Source organism: Marmota flaviventris, chromosome 13, assembly GCF_047511675.1.
Source record: "Marmota flaviventris isolate mMarFla1 chromosome 13, mMarFla1.hap1, whole genome shotgun sequence".
Classification (NCBI taxonomy): Eukaryota; Metazoa; Chordata; class Mammalia; order Rodentia; family Sciuridae; genus Marmota; species Marmota flaviventris.
Window position 1 is genome coordinate 103,037,307 of NC_092510.1, and position 18,355 is coordinate 103,055,661.

The following is an 18,355-nucleotide window of genomic DNA, read 5'->3' on the forward strand; positions in this document are numbered from 1 at the left end:
GGGCCCCCTCCCGCAGGCGCGCCGGAAATGCGTGTCTGGCGCGCCACGTGCATGCCGGGAGTCGTGGTCCTCGGGGGCGGAGCCTCGGGGCGGCAGCCCGCTGGGGCACGAGGAGGTGAGCTCCGGCGGAGCTGACACGGGGTCTCCAGCAGTTAGAAGGGACACGAAGCTCCTCGGTCATGTTTGTAGGTTGCGCGTCGAAGTGATATGTGGATCCATGGGCAAAGTAAAATATATTATTGAAATCACCTGTTTCTCCTTGTCTTGGAGGTATTGTGTCCAGCTGGGGTCCAGGTCCTTGATGTCCGGAACAGGGAACTGAGCAAGACACACAAGTAATAGGCAAGGTGCAGATTTCCTGAAGCGGCCGCGCGAGTGGCCCTCTGTCAGGCAGAGCAGAGAGGGCCCAGGGAGGCGCCGGCCGTCTGCACAGTGGTCCTGCATGCCCAACCGCCAGCCGGGTCTTTTCTAGCCTGATCTGACTGACGACCTTACCCCATGTGTCCCCATTGGCCACCTTATGATACTTGACTGACTTCTGTCCCCCTTTGGTTACTTTAGAAAACCTAATTAGAATACTGCCCACTTTACCCCCATTGGTCATTTTTTTTAAGCATCTGAAATTTATTGGTTGCTCAAAACGTTACATTGATCTTGACATATCATATACCATACATTTGTTTCAAATGGGGTATGAATTCTTATTATTCCCCCGTGTACACATTGCAGAATCACATTGATTATACAGCCACGTTTACACATACTGCCAAACAAGTGTCTGTTGTATTCTGCTGCCCTTCCTATCCCCTTCCTATCCCCCTTCCCCCTCCCCTCTCCTCCCCTCCCTCTACCCCATCTACCATAACTCATTTCTCTCACTCTAATTTTTTTTATTTATTTTTTCCTCCCCTTGGAATATTACTCAGCAATAAAAAACAACAAAATCATGGCATTTGCAGGGAAATGGATGGCATTAGAGCAGATTATGATAAGTGAAGTCAGCCAATCCCTTAAAAACAAATGCCGAATGCCTTCTTTGATATAAGGGAAGCGACTCAAAACAAAGCAGGGAGGAAGAGCATGAGAAGAAAATTATCATCAAACAGGGACGATAGGTGGGAGGGAATGGGAGAGAGAGGGGGAATTGCACAGAAGAGGGAAGGAGACCCATTGGTCATTTTAAAATACTGAACCTATGCGGGAGTTGTCTTGGTGATGGGACTTATGCTAAACAGGGACATGACTGCCCCCTGCCTCCCTCCGCATCGTCTTCTATACCCTGCCCCACCGTCTGGGCGCCCCTGAGCTCCTACCTTACACTATGGTGATTAGGAAGTTGAACCTGTATATGCTGCTGTGATGTTTCTTTGGGACAGCAAGGCCCTAGAGCAGAGTTCTCAGCGTGGGGCCCCCAGACCAGCAGCCTGGGGACTCTTCTGTGGGGTGTGACAAAGATTCCGTGCTTGGCCAAACTTTATCCATCCGGCTCCTGAACCTTATCTTAGGCCCATCCAGATTAAAGGACCCTGCAGAGTCAATTTAGCAGGGACCCACCTCCCTTTCTGGTTGGGCTCCTCATCCTCCACACCCCTCCCCCCAGGTGCCCTCTGATTGTTAGAGGATAGACAGGTGCAAATGGTGGGAGCAGGAGGTTGAGAATAATTCTATAAACTGCACCAATGTGCTGATCCCCACATGCTTTCTTTTCCCAGGAGCAATTGACCTGCAGCCCGGCCTGGCCTAAGTGGACAGGATATGTCACATTTCTCGGCAAACTATCTGTTATCTGCAGGAAAAATGTAGGCCTGGAATAACGTTGCTATGAGGACCCAAGTTACACTGAAGGGAGACACTTTTGTGACCTTTTCCACAAACCAGATTCTGAAACTCAAGTAGATAAGGATAATTCTTCTTAACCATAAAATCTGTAAGAATTCATGGTTAAGAATCCAATTAGAGGGGCTGGAATTGTAGCTCAGTGGTAGAGAACTTGCCTAGCAGGTGTGAGGCCCTGGGTTTGATCCTCAGCACCACTAAAAATGAATAAATAAAATAAAGATATTGTAAAAATAATAATAATAATAATCCAATTAGAGGGGCTGGAGTTATAGCTCAGAAGTAGAACACTTGCCTCACCCTTGTGATATACCGGGTTTGATCCTCAGCACCACATAAAAAATAAATAAATAAAGATATTGTGTCTATCTTTAAAAAAAAAAAAAAAAAGAATCCAATTAGAACTGGTCAACATGGGCCAAGGTGACCTAGATTTGTCATGGCCATGTGGACTTGAAAATCTGATGTCACCCTGCTGTCAGTCAAAAGTCAAGAAGTGGGCCTAGGTTGGACTCTCTGGAAACTTCTCTGGGATCTGCAATAAAGCTGGAGTACAGGAAGCACACAGTCCCTCTCCTCTCTGAGAGGACCACTCTCTCTCTTGAAAGAGTCCCTTTTCCCTTTCCCTATCCCTTCAATAAACGCACCCCATTGCTCTGAGTGATAAGTCTGAAATCTTTCTGACTTGATGGCAAGAATTGGGGTTGAAGAGAGGGTCTTCATGCTGTCTCAGTTTCCCGAAAGGCCTCAGCTCTGTAGCATGGTCACCCTGGCCTATTAGGACAGTTTAGCCAGAACTGTAGAACCTCTCTTACCACAGATGCTTTCTCTTTTTCTTTCTCCCTTGGGTACGGGGGTGTCCAACCCAGGCCTCATACATGTTAGGCAAGTGCTGAGCTACATCCCCAGCTGAGCTACATCCCCAGCCCTTTTTAAATTTTGAAACAGAGTCTCCAAGTTGCCAGTCTGGCTTCGAACTTGTGATCCTCCTGCCTCAGCCTCCCAAATCTGGAATTACAGGTGGGGGCCACTGCACCCAGGCAGAAGTGTCCTCTTAATGTTCCATCAGCTGCCCCTGCTTTGCTCCTTGGCTATAAATTCCATGCTGTGCTGTGCCGTGGTGAGCCCGATCTCTCTCCTCCTCTACTAGACCCTGTTGTCCTGGTCCTTGTACCTGTCAGTTCTCCTGAATAAAGTCTTTCTCATGCTTAATGGGTGTCTCTGAGTAATGTTTGTTTAATGGGTGGCCACTACCAGAGGCGCAGTCTGGGCTAGACCTAGGCCCTTGACTGACACCCACACACTCATGGGATTCACTCAGAAGCCTTGGTGGACACAGGAGGATGAGCTGTGGTTCCAAGGTGGGTGCTCTTTGTGGGGAGAGGCCCAGGGTCTCCCTGCTCAGGCCATTCCTCTCTGAACCACTTTGCACACATGTCCTCATCTTTCCCTGGGAACCGGTTCCAGTCATGTCCAAATCCCTGTGGTGTAGTCTAGCTTACCTCCTGCCCTCCAGGACCTGGAGCCTGTTAGTCCCTGAAATTCAGCCAGGATGAAGACCAGAACCGGGTTCTCTCCTGGGAAGGAGCGGTACTGACCATACGAGACCCTGGGGTCAGGGGAGGCGAGGGCAGGAGGAGGAAGCTGCAGATGGAGGGAGGAGACAGAGGCTGGAACAGAGGGATGATCAAAGGCAGGCATGGAGGAGTTAGGGGGTGGGAAGAAAGTGACAAATCGCTCCGCACTTCTGGCATTTAAAGATGGTGTGAGCAGGGCCAGGGAGGCTAGGGGCGCATGGAGTCAGCTTGGGGGAGCTTCTCCAGGGCACATGATGTCATCGTGAGAGCCACTGAGGGGATGACCCGGCTGCAGTAGGGAGCCTGGGAAGGTTCTACTCGCCCGGCCAGCGACACGCAAAGGGGGAAGAGAGAACAGAACCCACAGGAGAACCCCAAATATCACCTGCCACCTGGGTGTCTTCAGGGGCCTGGCAGGGCACAATCCTGCCTGGCCACAGACGTCACCCACAACCCAGTGATGCTGTGCGACAAAACCATCTTCAAGCTCAAGGCTCAGAACAAGTCCATGACCCTCACGAGCCCGGGGCTGACCAGCGGTTCTGCCAACCTGGGCAGCTGCTCTGATTCCAGCAGGGCTCCTCGGTCACCTGCCTTCAGGCTGGCGGACGGGTGGCCCTGGGCTCTCAGATGGATGGCCGCGTGGTCTCCCGTCCCCAGCTTCCTGAGGCCTGTTCCCTGGAGTGTCTGCTTGTGCTCCTCCTATTGGCATCCTTTTGACCATGTCACACAGCTGGGAGTGAAGTCACCGTGAAGGGCTGAGGGCAGGGACATGCGGAAGCCACTGATGGGGCCGGGAGAGCACCTCTTTGTCCAGCTCAGAGGTTGGTGAGGAAGTTGGGCCTCTCTGGGAAGTGGCTGAGGAGAGCGCCAGGGCCCTGCCGGAGGCTCATGGGCAAGAGGTGCTGTAACATAGCACTTGTCTGCCCACACCACAGAACGTGGGGATAGAAGCTCACAAGCTGCACCCCTTCCAGCAGCTGCAACTCCCCAAGGACACCTGGGTCACTTGGTAGCCGTGAGCTGGACAATCACGGGTTCTTTATTCCGATCTTAATTTGTGATATCTGTCCTACTCAAGTCAGATGTCCCACTGACTAGTGTACGGAAAGGCTAAGAAAAGGAGAAGACGGCCTGTTCCCCACAAAGACTCTGGGGTTGGTTTCAAGGGAGACTGGACACATTGCTGGGCTGATCACACAGGGGGAAGGGGGCTCCGGGGCAGAGGGTGCAGCTGGAGAAGGCCCAGCCTGGTCCTCAATGGCACCCACTTCCAACAGGAGAAATCTGGATCCCATCTTGGAGTCAAACCCTCCCAATTGCCCACCGAGCTGTAGGCTATACGGAGCAGGGCCCACCCCACCTGGGGACTGCCAAGTGTCCGCACGGCCATGCAGGCAAAGGCTCAGGCCATGGATTTGAATTGGCAGACCCTCTGGGAACATGAGCAGGCGGGAGACGTGTGAGGTGCTGAGGCCACTCGCTCTGGCCTCTCTGTCTTCCTGGAGGCATCAGGAGGCAGGTTCTCACCGCCTCCTGGGCTCTAACGAGGTCGGGGCCACATTCCTACCCATAAGCAAGTACCACAAACTCACGAGTGGCTTAAAGCAGCAGAAATATATCTGCTCACGGTCCTGGAAGCCCCAAGTCTGAAATCCAGGTGTGGCCAGGGTGGTCCCTCTAGGGGCCCTGGGGTTGGAGCCTTCCTGCCTCCTCCAGCTGCTGGGGGACTCCAGGTGTCCCTGGCCTGAGGCAGCACCACTCCAGCCTTTGCCTCCCTCTTCCCGTGGCCTCTCCTCTCCTCCCAGTGTGTCTCTTACGAGGACACCTGTCATTGGATTCAGGGCTCACCCTCGTCTATAATGATCTTAGCTCAATAAGATTCTTACTTAAATCTGCAAAGAACTGTTTCCCAGTGAGGCTCATCTGCATTCCAGGGTTAGGGCATGGCTGCATCTCTGGGAAGCCCCCACTGAGACAGCACAGGGCTACCCTTCTGGAAGGCTCTGCAGCCACAGTGCCCCACTTATGTGGGACCCTCATCCTCCTGTGCTCTGATGTGCTCCGGTAGCTGTGTGATGAGGCTGCAGAGCCACACCCCACGCTCCCCTCCATGGTCTGTGTCACTGATAAACTGAGCCTAGGGCAGCTTGTGTCATCAGCAAATCCACAGGTCTGGCCTTATCTCCTGTGGCCTTGTGGTCTGTCATGAGCCTCAGCAGAGTCCCTCCCTGCCCCGCCTGGGCTGCTCACCACTGCCCGTTGCTCCTGGGGTTCCCACGTGACTCCTGCTTCCTTGCTCCAAGCCTGTCAACCCAACCCCTTCTCAGACCTCGGGCCTCCTCCTCCACTCTGCCCGCCTGCCCGGCCACCGCTCGGCATACTGAGCTTGCTGGCAGATTTTCTCTGAGGATCTCAGAAGTCAATGTGAGTGGACACCTGGGGGTGGCAGGTCCTCCCTAGGCAGAAGCCAGTCTGTGGCCACCCTGCACCCTCGGGAATGATGGAGAAGAACAGGAAATGCCCAGAGGGGCGTGGACAAGGCCTTTCTATATGCCCATGAGGCCCTCACCAATCCTGGCTCTTTGGGGTCCCTGGGATGCGACAGCAGCATGCAGGGGGGCCTCTGGACTCCAGTCGACCAGTTTGGTGTCCACGTCTGTCCCTTCTCACTGCGAGACAGCAGGTCACTTCCCTTCCGAGCTCCCTCCTGGATGAGGGTCAGGCTAACGTCTGGACACAGAGGTGCCACCAGAGTGCCTCCAGGGAGGACCTGCCGCAGGCTGCCCCGCCCTCAGCCCTCAGCATCAGCCCAGCTGTGGAGGCACCTGTGGGGGTCACACCCCTCCTGGGTGGCTGAACTCAGTGGGTTCAGGCCATTTCATGGGACACGCGGTTAGGGGTACGTACCCTGAGCTGCCCCACCTGCCGCGGCTTGGTTTCTCCCTCCGCCTGAGGTGGCCTCCCTTACCACCAACCATCCAAATGCTGGTCCCAGTGGCCCTCATGTGCCCTGAAACTGTTTCTTGGCCTCTACTCTGGAGAACATGCTGGCACAGCCGCTGTGGTTCACAGGTTCCCATGGTTTATTTAGTACCTACTCTGTTCCAGGTGCCACCTTAGATTTGGAGTGCAGCTGGGAGAAGGTCACATGGGACTTCCAGTCTTGGGGAGAATGGGCCTCTGTTCCCAGGTAGGGTCAGGGCCCTTCAAGGGCTCAGGCAGGGCCGAGGGGGCTTTTAACTACAGTATCCAGCTTTGGCCACTTCAGGCAGAAGAGGAATGCACAGAGGAGGTGCTGGAATGTTCCAAAACCTCCCTTGGCCAGGAGAACCAGGCTGGGGCTCAAGGTCGCTGCAGGGGTGTCACCAGGTAAGTCCACTGCCAGCAGCATGCTGGACACCCTACCAAACTCCATCCCTCCAAGCTTGTTGAGTAGGGGCTGGTCCACACAAGCCCACACTGACAGCCTCTGAGTTGTGCCAGAGATACACTGCTCCAACAGGGTCCCCAGAGGGGTCTGGGGGCCAAAGAGTCTTGGTCCCCCCACTTCTTCCCTCTTGCCGCCTGGAGAACTTGGTCACTCCTGGGGCCCATCGCCCACCTCCTGAGGGGTGCTGGCTCGCACCAGCTCTCCCTCGGGTCTCTGCACCCAGCCTGAGGGCTGCAGCTCTGGGCCCTGCAGTGTTTGTGGCAATGCCAGCCCCAAGGTCCCTTTCATTGAGAGACAGCAGGTTACTTCCTGCTGTGAAGAAGTACCTGTTGTTCTCAGGAAGAGGCAGGGAGGTGGATCCTCCTCCCTACCTGCCAGTGCCCCTGCCTTGGATGGGCTGAGCATGGCAGCCCTGGGCCCAGCAGGAAATCATCCAGAGCGGGGAAGAGCTAGCCCTGCCAGGGGCTTGAACGGCTCCTACCCCAGCACTGAGAGTTCCCTGGAGGGCCTGAGCTGCCCTGGGTGGTGGCTGCTGAGGACATGGCCATCCTTCTCCTGGCCTACCTTGACAAGCTCCCTGGGCAGACTCGGCCCAGCCCTGCACAGGGTCAATGTGGCAGCCTGGGAAGTCACTGGCAGAACTGGACAGGCTGGAGACGGTCTTCCCGCAAAGGGGTCACCAAGTCTGACCTAGATGGGGCTCTACCACTGTGTCCAGACCTGGCTGTAAAATGAAATTATAAAAATGTCATGGTAAGAAACCAAAGCCTGGGGAAGGGCCTGCCCCCCTCCCCTCTCTCAGCCTTTCTCCAGGAAGCCTGACTGACGGGGTCCCTTCTTTTATGGAGGTTCTGACTCAAGGCCTTGCAACAGGAGCCAGTTCTTCCCCTTATCACACTCTGCTCCTGTAAACATGCTTCCCTCTGGACACGGGTGCACAACACTGTCAGGCAGACTAGAAAATCCACGCCCCTAGATAGCCTGTAAATGTGAGAAACTGGATGGGCGCTCAGGATTTGGAGTTTTGTCTTCCTCTGGGCCCACTTGTGTAAGATAAAGCTTGGAGTTCTGCTCCTCTCCAGTGCTGCTGACCACGTCTCTACAGCCGGTTTCCCAGGCACCACCACCTCCATGGACCCAGGAGGCCTCAACCAAGCTGGAAACCCTTGGAGAGAGCCAGCTGCGGTGCCAAGATTCAGCCGCTAGAGGGGGCAAGCGAGCCATCGTCCTACGGATGGGGGTGCGTGCAGTGTGCATGTGCACGTAGTGTAAGAAGGTGCAGGTGTGCATGTTTGTGTGTCTGTGTAGGTGTGGGGTGCATGTGAGTGCTGCATGTTGTGTGTGTGTGCACACACAGACCTTGAGGGCTGGCATTGCCATGAACACTGCAGGGCCCAGAGCTGCAGCCCTCAGGCTGGGTGCAGAGACCCGAGGGAGAGCTGGTGCGAGCCAGCACCCCTCAGGAGGTGGGTGATGGGCCCCAGGAGTGACAAGTTCTCTAGGTGGCAAGAGGGAAGAAGTGGGGGGACCAAGACTCTTTGGCACCCAGATTCCTCTGGGGTCCCTGTTTGAGCAGCGTATCTCTAGTCCAACCCACTGCAGTCCTGGGAGGGACCCCGTTCTGTCCCCAGGGCCTTCCCCAGCTGGCCTCAGCACCTCCTGCAAAGGCCATCCTCTGAGGGGTTTGGCGAGTGACTCTGTTGCTTACACAATGTAATGTCCTCCCTGAGGTCCAGGAGGGCAGCTTCCACCCTCAGGGTCCCGCAGGCATGCCCCTACGAGGCTGAGGGAACCCGCCCAGGCTGCTCCCAGCTCTCAGGATTTGGAGTTTTTCTCAGTCTCCAGCCTCTGCCTCCATCTCTGTGGGCCTCCTCCCCCATTTCTGTGTCCTCTCCACACAGGACATCAGTCATGGATTCAGGGCCCTCCCTGAATCTAGGAGGATCTCATTTCAAGATCGTTAACCAGTCACATCTGCAAAGACCCTGTCTCCAAACAAAGCTACATTCTGAGACTCGAGTGAACATGAGTTTGGGGGGACCCTCCTCTCCGCATCACACCAACCTAGGTGTCATGGGCGGTTCTTAGTGCCAGTGTGTCCCTGCTGTGTCCAGAGCTGGCCCTCCGCATCCTCCCCAGACAAGCCTCCCCTGAGGTTCGGGCTCAGCCCCATCGGCCTCTCAGCTGGTGGGGGAGATCAGAGGCCTGCGATGGGGAGTGGGAGGCAGAGGGCCCTGCCCCACCCCCACACCGCTGCCAAGGCACCAGGAGCTGTGAACTGCGAGCACTCCCAAGGTTAATTAATTATTACATTAAAATGCACCCGTTGAGGGGCCCCGCAAACAGGAAAGTATTAATCACTCGTTTCCTCAGACTGACAAGCACATTTCCCTAAATTCCTCCGCTGCTGACTTAACCGAATGATAATCCCCCGGCTGCTGCCATGTCCCATGAAGTCACAGCTCATGAATATTCTGGCATCGCAATTTGCTTTTTAAAAGGACAGACTTATTATTTCATTTTAAAGTTTGCTGCCGTGCATAGTAATTTCCCAGCTCCTAAAATGACGAAGTGGCAATGGCCGTTCTGGCCAGCCAGGAGCCAGGCCCTTGAGCACACAGCAGGACCCGTCTTTGCCATGTGGGGACAGGGATGCCAGGTTGTCCTGCACCCCAGCCTGACAAGCAGTCCACTATGGAACAGCCACTGGCGGAGCCGAGAGCAGGCTGCCCTGCCCCCCGGCACTGAGCTGTCCACCTCCGGTCCACTCCCATCCACCTCCTGTCCATCTCTGGTCCCTGCTTCTTTGCAGCCTTCTGTGTGGTGGCTGCAGCAACAGCCTTGCTGTCTGTGATTGGGGCGAGGAGCCGGGAAGTGTGGCCGTGGAGCCTCACAGACACGGAGCTTAAACCTGACAAGGCTTTTGGCAAAATGCTGAGCCTCTGTGGGCCCCCAGTTCCTGGAAGTGCGAACCGGGCTGCACCCAGGCCCACCCAGGGCCGGGCTGATGCTCTGTGCTCCCCTCTGCTGCCTCTGATCTGGAAAGGGAGGGGCCGGGCCCTGGCCTGATGTTGAGGCCATCTACTTTGATGTGGCAGAAATCATCGCACCCCAGGACTGACCGAGGAACAGACCCTCCAACGGCTTCCCGGGACATCTTCCCAAGGCCATTTCCACCAGCTGTTATAGGTTGGTCCAAGGACCCATTAAAGCAACTCACCCAACACACATGTAAGTGGAAAGTAAGATCTTATGACGCCTGTCACGAGCATTCCCAAGGAAGGAGCGCTTCCTCAGACCCTCCTTTCAGAGAGGGCCACTGGGGAGGGGGAGGGCTGTCCTCAGACCCTGTCCCTCCTCTCCAGACCTTTCACTGTCTCCTGCTGCAGGCCCTGCAGGCTCTGGGCAGCTCTGCCTCCTGGAACACTGGCTGCTCCCCCTCCCTTGGCACCCCTGAGCTTCTCGCCTTGCTCTTCCCCCGAGACTGCGCGCAGCCTCCCCAGTGAGGCCCGTGGGCGTCCCTCTCTGTCCTCAGACTCAGGTCCTCTGGACTCACCTGGACCCCCTGGGTCCTGTTTGCTCCTGCCCCTGTCCAGGTCTTGTGTCCAGGCCCCAGCCCCACAGTGGGCTCCTGTGCAGGGGGTGGCCAGCTGCGTTGGTACTTGGTTGTTTGGAAGAATGGCAGGCGCTCATGGGAGGTGGTGACACAGGCACCACGTGTCACAGGGCTTTGTGGGTGGAGAATTGCTCACGGTGAACTGTTCTCGTGTTTGAAGGTGCCATCGCACCTCATCTTCATAATAGTAAAGAGATGTGACTTGGACCCCAGGGACCCACAGCACCCCTGTTGGCAGCTAGAGAGTCCCTGGGCATCTGGGATGTGGTCCACCTCAGCAGGATGGTGGATAGGCTGTGCTCGAGGCATCAGTCCCCTGAATGAGAACTGCTGAAGCCGACCTGAGTCTGACTGTGACCAGACGTCTCTACCCACCCCTGGGAATGTGGCAGAGAGTCTGAGTGGCCAGGCCTCCCGAGGCTGGGCTCCTGGATGGCTGTTCCGTCTTCTCTGAAATGGTGTTTGCGGAACCTGGCACCATGTGTCACAGGGCTTTGTGGGTGGAGGTCCCGAGGGGCAGGGCCGTCCCGCACGTGCATCAACTCCAGCACCCTGGGTCCCAGCACTGGGTGTGATGGCACCCGCTGCCCTGTGACAAGAGCAACACGCTCTCCCAGGTGAGGGTGCCCAGCAGGGAGGGCTTGGGCCAGGTGCACACAGGAGGAGGAGGCAGCGCTCCCTCCTCCCTGGGCCAGCTGGGCAAGCCGGGATCCAGGAAGCCCTTCCGAACATGGATGGGACAAGAGGCTCAGAGACGGGCAGGAGTCCTCTCAAGGTCCTGCAGGTACAGAGCAGGGTCCCGGCCTCCAGCAGCTCCTGTAGGTTCTACCTGCCCTGCCAGGGCTTTCCAGAACCCTCCCGCCTCTGTGTACAGCCTCAGGAACATGCCCCTTCAGCAAGTCCAGGGAGGAACAAAATCATAAGAAGTCTCACCAAACATCTTCCCTGCTTCAGCTGAGGGGCAGGAGCAGGTGGGGCCTGAAAGACCCAGGACCTCGAGCTCCCGACCTGAGTCCAGAGGTCCCTCCCCAGCACCCAGGCTGTCCGTGTCTCTCTCCAAGGTGCTGAAAGCCCCCTGGCCCAGCCACCTCCTGGCAGAGCTGTCTTGACCACAGGCTGTGGTGGACTCCTGCCTCACCAACGCCCCCAGACACGCACAGACCCCTCACCAACACTCCACCGCCCTCCTCTTGTCCTTTTTAAATCGTAGCACAATCTGAACGACACTAAAGTTACCATTTCAACCTTTTCTGAGTGTGGAGCTCAGAGGTGGCAGCACCTTCCCGCCGTCCAGCAGCGTTCACCACTGTCCACCCATGGCTCTCGCACCTTCCCAGCCTGACACTCCGTCCCCCAGACGTTGTCCCTCCCAGCCATCCAGTCCTCTGTGTCTGGCTGAAACAAGCCGAGCTTGACGTCCTCAAGTTCCCCGGGCCGTAGCAGGTGCAGAGTTTCCCCTTTCCTAAGGTCCACTGGTGTCCCCTGTAGGGGTGGCCACTGCAGGTGTATCTGCTGGTGGACGTGCAGGTAGCTTCTTCCTCCTCTTGGCAATGAAGTCATGCTGTTGGGAACCTGGGTTGGCAGGCACCTCTTCACGTCACTGCTGTCACTGCTTCTGGGTGTGTCCCAGAGGTGGGACTGCTGGGCCACGTGTGGGTCACGTGGTGGTTCTGCCTGGAGTGTCTCCACTCCGGCTGCACCTGCTCACACAACACCTGCCCCGGGAGGCGTCGCCCCGTCTCACCTGCCCCTGTGGTTTTCTGGGTGTTGACTGCATGTGACAGGCGCGTCCCCACCTCTCTGCGCTGTTTGTCTTTCTCCACTTGGTGCTTTTGCAGTGGGGAGTTATTTAGGGCAGAGGACAGTGGCTCAGAATGGGATTCTGGAACCAGACCTGGACCCAAATCCTGGCCTCATGGCTCACTGGCCACATGACCCCAGACTGTGGTCAGGGAATGTCCATCAGGAGCCAAGCACAGCAGAGTCGACGTTGCCAGCTCTTTTCTTGTCATCACTGTGGAAGGCAGGACCTCCACCTCAGGACCGAGGCAGGGACTGGCTGGCACGGGGACTGACCCTCCTGGGTGTGTGTGAGAGAGCAGGTGGTGGCTAAGGCCCAGCAGTGCTCTCTCCCCTCGGCCAGCAAGGCCACAGCAGGGCCGTGTCTGTGGCAGGGAGCTGGGGCTTCCTTCCTGAGCGCTAAGGGCCCGGAGGGCGCAGCTCACCCGATGAGTGCTGGCGTTGGCGCCCTGATGCAGGAAGCGCCCGGCACCACTGCTGGGAACAGACATCTAAGTGACTTCCTTGCTGAATATTTCATGATTTACATTAATGGCTTTCTGGTGTTTTTCATAACAAAACTGTCCACCTTATGGTGGGTTAAAATGTGGTTATTCCGGTCACTCTCGCCATGATACTCCTCTCCCGGGTGCCTGTCCCCCTGTCCCTCTGCTGGGATCTTCCCGAGGCTCCCTCCCCAGGGATGGCGTCGTGTCTGTGCTGTGGGGGTCTGTTCACGGAGGCAGCGGGGGTGGGGGGCTAGGGCCAAGGAGCTGCCTCATCAGCCAGCACCCTTCTGGGACCTAGCCCAGGCACCCAGGCTGTGACTGACCTGCGCAGGTCACACCTCACCTGAGAACCGCCTGACACCCCCCAGGAGTGTGGGTTTTAATTAGCCGAAGTTCATGCCTTGCTCCCATCTCCCTACTTTAGCCTGATGTCCCTTTTCCATCCCAGGGCCCCACACTGTGTGTCACCGTGTCCCTTGGGCTCCTTGGGGCTGTGAAGCTCCCGAGACTCTACAAGTCCGTGGCCTTGTGCTGGGCAGGCAGGTCAGGTGTTTGCAGAGGTCCCCCCTGGGCGGTGTGTGCTAGCTCCTCACAGCTAGCCTGGGCGGTGGCCACAGTGGGCAGCCCCAGGTCGGGTCCTGTCAGGTGCAGCCCGTCGGGACCCTGCCCATTCCGGGGCGTGGGGGCTCTGAGCTACTCCCAGCCCATCCTCCCTGGAGGGGGGCCACCACACGGCCCCCACGTGAGGAGAGGGGCGTGCTCAGTCACGTGGAAGTCCCTCCTGCGAGCGCACCTGGCCGACTGTCTCCCACTTCTCAATCACTCCTTTGTGGCCGTGTGGACCAGGAGGCTGCTGCCCCCTGGGCTGTGACCCACACAGCTCTTCTGTGGCTCAGCTGGCTCCAGCCCTGGCTGCTGCCAGCCCTTCGGGTGGCTCCATGGGCCTTCGACATATCTATCCCTCTCTGTTTCCTCCAGGAATTTTCCAGATACATATTTAAATTTAAAACTGTGGCAAAGACGACGTGAACTAAACTTCCCATTTTGCGTTTTCAATGCGTGCAGGGGCGTGCACCATCCCCACTGCTATGCAGCTTCTGGGCCTTCTGTGCCCAGAGTGTGCACCTCCCACCCTAACTCTGTCCCCACGCCTGGCGTCCCTTTCTGCTGTGTCTCTGACCCGAGGACTCTGGGCCTCTGTTGCAGGGCACCGCCTCCTGTGCCAGGCCCCTTGGCTCCACAGGGCGTCCTCAAGACCCCTCCTGTGACAGCCTGAGGTTGCATAAATCAGGACATGATCCCCCAGGGTGTCATGGGGACGCCCAACCCTGAGTACCCAGCACAGAGCCTGGGCACGTGACCCTGCCCAGGAGTCTCTGGAGGTGTTTCCTGGCCACTCCTCCCATCACAGGGCCAGCAGGCAGGCCCCTTCCTCCGTGGGGCTGCCAGGCTGGCCTTCCCATCCTCCTCTCTCTGCATAGTCCTCCCCACCCACCCTGGCCCATCCCTCCCTGGCCTGTCCTTCATGGGTCCCTGGTGGACACGCCCTTCTCCAGGGCACCAGCCCTCACCCCCAGCACCACCTGGGGAGGTGCACCTGGTTGGTTTTCAGGGCAGGGTCAACACCAGGCAGTGCCCAGCCTGAGGGCACGAGGCCAGCAAGGTGGGCATGGAGCCCCTGCTCTTTGGAGGAGGACACTGGGCATTGGACATGGCCAGGGCTTGTCCAGGGTCCACAGACCCAGAATGGTAGAGCCAGAGCATCTTGACAGTGCCTGACCACGGGGTGAGTGTCCTGCCCTCTGCAGGGAGGATTCAGGAAGCAGAGGGGAGAGATCCTGAAATGGGGAGGAGGAGCCAGGCCACTGGGGCAGGCCAGGTGGTTGGCACTGGAGCTGCCCAGCCCTGGGCAAAGGGGAGCTGCTCTTCCCTGGCGTCTTCAACTGCCTCGGCCCACGCCCAAGCCCTTCCCACTTAGGCACCGGATCAGCAGCCTTGCGATGCCTCCAGAGCCTCGGACCCCCTTGGAGTCCAGGCCATACCTGGGGCCCCCTCAGCCCCTGGCCCAGCCATGTGCCTGGGTTCTGGGCAGCCTCCCATCCATGGTGGACTCCCTCTGGGGCTTGTGCACCTTGCCCAGGAGCAGACGCTCCGGGCCCCGGGCTGGGGTCAGCCCACAGTGCTCTCATCTCAGAGTGAATCAGCTCCCACCAGCTCCCTAGGGCCTAGGGAAGGAGCAAGTCGGCGGGCTGGAAGGGAGGACCCTGGGGGACACAGCTACTGAAGAAGCAGACCACCCTACAGCCTGGGCAGGGGCTGGGGAGTGGCAGTTCTGACGTGCGTCCACAGCATGGGCTGGAGAGACCTTTCCCATAGAAGCTGTGCCCATTGAGGTGCCCCACCACGTGTCCCCAGGAGAAGGAGGAAGGCAGGCCACTAAGGGACAAGGAACTAGCCAGAACTGACACCCTGTCACCATCCCCCCCTACTTTGGCCAGGACCAGGGCCCCCCGCTGCAGGCTGACTCTCGATGTGGCCCCCCAAATACATCAGGGCATTGCTTGGGCTGCTGCCTCTCCAGGGACTCCGAGGGACCCCTCTCTGCCCAGCCCAGTGACAGGGCTCACGTTTCCCAGCTGACACCAAGAGTGACACCCGAGTAGTAATTCCTAATTAAATAGAACAGGGGATTGTGGAGCGATCACCCACACGGATTGGATCTTGAAGAACAAATACCCTGTTAGCACCCTTCTGCCGAGTACACATGGCCGTGAAGCCGGACAGAAGGGAACCTGGAGATGAATCTGGAAGCCGCCTTTCCTGGAGTCGCACAATCATAAATGAAGCCGTTTCGTGGAGCGCTAACAGAGGGAAAATGACTGGCCCGGTCTGATTTATCTGCTCAGATGCTTTGTAGTACTTCAGATTAATAAAAATATTTAATAAAGAATCAAGATGGTTTATCTGTAATGCAAAGAGAATCACATTGCCTATATTTTTATTACTGAAAAATTGGAAGCAGGAAGAAATAATGATATAAGCTACTGTATAAATGACAAAAATACCCATTCTGGTTATGTGCTTCGCTCCGCCATCTCTCTCTGCCCTATAAACATAATCTATCCGCCTGCCTCTCGGCTGACTCCAGAGCTGCTCTGCGCTGTGGAGTTAATATCCCCCTGCTCTCTGCAGCGCGGGGAGGTGATTAAATAAGAAATAAATTCGGCTGTCATTGCATTTAAAATCAAATCAAGGATCATTTGTTACCCCCAAATGAAGCCGCTCTCCTTCCCTGCCCGTACGCAGGCTGCCGTTTGCTGAACCATTTAGAAATGTACATACAGTAAACTCCGCGCGTAATGGCTTGCGCTACGACATGATCTTTATGGGGCTGCTGTGCGAGCTGCCGGGAGAGACCATAAGCAGCACATGGCTTTTTTAATTTAAAGTTATAGGTATGAGAGCGTGCAGGCTTGTCTCAGATCCATCTGAGTCTCGTTGGCAGAGGCCCCTGGCAGACCACCCCCACCTACAGCCCTGGGCAGGGGCTGGGGAGTGGGGCGGCTGTCCCAGGACCCCTACCCCCTGCATGGCTGCAGCCTGCCCACCTGCCTGAGAGAGGATGTGGTGGGGACAGAGCCAAGTCAGGTATTCTCTGTGCTGAATCCCCCAGTCGTAGCCAGACCCACAGGGCGGGGGGCTGGACACCACCTGGGGAGAGGGTGGAAGACAGGCTCCCTGCTATGGCAGGAGGGGCCCCAGCTCCCTGAGGGGGAAATGCCTGACGACAGGGCAGGCAGAGTGGGCTCCAGGCTCCAGGGCTCACCCCACCCCACCCAAACCTGGTGGTGACCAAGAGGCAAGGGGTCTGCAGGGGACAGCAGATGCCATCACTTGTTTGGCCTCCAGGCCTCTGAAACTGAGGGTACAGCCCAGTGTGTGGTGCTTGGGGGCAGCAGCACCAGGCAAAATGCAGGGTCACAGGAAGGGCCCTTTATGGGACCATGAGCCCCTCCTTGCTGGACACCTCACCTCTGGGCATGGAGTCCATTGAAAGTGCGGTTGTCGAGTGAGTGACTGAGTGAGTACATGGATGGGTGAGAGAGTGAGTGAGTGAGTGAGTGGATAAGCATGTGTGAGTGTGTGAGTGAGTGAGTGTGTGGGTGAGAGAGTGAGTGAGTGGGTGAGAGAGTGAGTGAGTGGGTGAGTGTGTGTGAGTGTGTGAGTGAGTGAGTGTGTGAGTGAGTGAGTGTGTGTGTGAGTGAGTGTGTGGGTGAGAGAGTGAGTGAGTGGATAAGTGTGTGTGAGTGTGTGAGTGAGTGAGTGTGTGGGTGAGAGAGTGAGTGAGTGGGTGAGTGTGTGTGAGTGTGTGAGTAAGTGTGTGAGTGAGTGAGTGTGTGGGTGAGAGAGAGTGTGTGGGTGAGAGAGTGAGTGAGTGGATAAGTGTGTGTGAGTGTGTGAGTGAGTGAATGTGTGGGTGAGAGAGTGAGTGAGTGGGTGAGAGAGTGAGTGAGTGGGTGAGTGTGTGTGAGTGAGTGAGTGTGTGAGTGAGTGAGTGTGTGTGTGAGTATGTGGATGAGAGAGTGAGTGGGTGAGTGTGTGTGAGTGTGTGAGTGAGTGTGTGGGTGAGAGAGTGAGTGAGTGGGTGAGTGTGTGTGAGTGCATATGTGGGTGAGTGAGTGTGTGTGAGTGTGAGTGAGTGTGTGGGTGAGTGTGTGTGTGTGAGTGAATGAGTGTGTGGGTGAGTGTGTGTGAGTGTGTGAGTGAGTGGGTCAGTGTGTGTGAGTGTGTGATTGAATGTGTGGATGAGTGAGTGAGTGTGTGGGTGAGTGAGTGAGTGAGTGAGTGTGGGTGAGTGTGTGAGTGTGTGAGTGAGTGTGTGGTTGAGTGAGTGTGTGGTTGAGTGAGTGTGTGGGTGAGTGGGTGAGTGTGTGAGTGTGTGTGGGGTGTGAATGAGTGAGTGTGTGAGTGTGGGTGAGTGAATGTGTGGGTGAGTGAGTGTGTGAGTGTGTGGGTGAGTGTGTGAGTGAATGGGTGAGTGGGTGAGTGGACAAGTGAGTGTGTGAATGGATAGGTTAGAGAGTGAGTGGATGAGTGAGTGGGTGAGTGAGTGGGTGAGTATGTGAGTGGGTGTGTGTGTGTGTGTGTGTGTGAGTGTGTGAGTGGACAAGTGAGTGAGTGAATAGGTTAGTGAGTGGATGAGTGGTGGATGAGGAGTGAGTGAATGAGGGGTGAGTGTGTGAGTGGTAAGTGTGTGAGTGACTGGATGCGTGAGTGGGTGAGTGTGTGAGTGGTAAGTGTGTGTGTGTGAGTGACTGAGTGGATGTGTGAGTGTGGGAGGGCTCCTTCTTCCTATCCTCTACTCCAGGGTCCCCAGGAGCCCGGCCCCGCCCAGCCCACGGGTGGCTGAGCAGGGAGTGAGTTCTGCCCTCAGGTCTGGGGAGCTGCTCCAGGTGGGGTCCTGTGCTGTGGCCTTGCTGCTGTCTCTAGAGTTGCAGGAGGTCCCTATACTGTCATTAGGCCTTCCCAGACCCAGGTGAATCCCAGCCCTGATCCCTGGACAGGACCAGCCCTCACCTGTGGGTGTACCATAAGTGGCACCTCC

The 18,355-nt window shown here is 56.8% G+C and overlaps 1 protein-coding gene and 1 long non-coding RNA gene across 3 annotated transcripts; both read left to right on the top strand.

Annotated features, from left to right (window-relative positions):
* The first annotated feature begins 74 nt into the window (after positions 1–74).
* Positions 75–3,048, top strand: LOC114094783 (uncharacterized). 2 transcript variants are annotated; one of them, XR_011704066.1, is made up of 3 exons: positions 75–226; positions 1,713–1,927; positions 2,785–3,048. It is a non-coding gene; the product is annotated as an uncharacterized lncRNA (long non-coding RNA). The 2 variants fall into 2 exon arrangements; XR_003583135.3 differs by having other exon boundaries at positions 75–185.
* An 825-nt stretch (positions 3,049–3,873) lies between these two features.
* Positions 3,874–15,663, top strand: LOC114092764 (uncharacterized). Its single transcript, XM_027935364.3, has 7 exons — positions 3,874–4,025; positions 5,833–5,840; positions 6,525–6,606; positions 6,685–6,785; positions 7,929–8,086; positions 9,945–10,077; positions 15,495–15,663. The coding sequence occupies exons 1-7, from the start codon at positions 3,874–3,876 to the stop codon at positions 15,641–15,643; spliced, it is 783 nt and encodes a 260-aa protein (XP_027791165.2). The 3' UTR covers positions 15,644–15,663.
* Positions 15,664–18,355: the final 2,692 nt, after the last annotated feature.

What these genes read in the sequence shown, in the direction of transcription:
- LOC114092764 (XM_027935364.3), top strand. Translation starts at nt 3,874, where the DNA reads ATGCTGTGCGACAAAACCATCTTCAAGCTCAAGGCTCAGAACAAGTCC. An exon ending in GAATGGGCCTCTGTTCCCAG is followed by an intron (nt 6,607 to 6,684) that starts GTAGGGTCAGGG and finishes TGGCCACTTCAG; the next exon opens with GCAGAAGAGGAATGCACAGA. An exon ending in CGCTGCAGGGGTGTCACCAG is followed by an intron (nt 6,786 to 7,928) that starts GTAAGTCCACTG and finishes GCTCCTCTCCAG; the next exon opens with TGCTGCTGACCACGTCTCTA.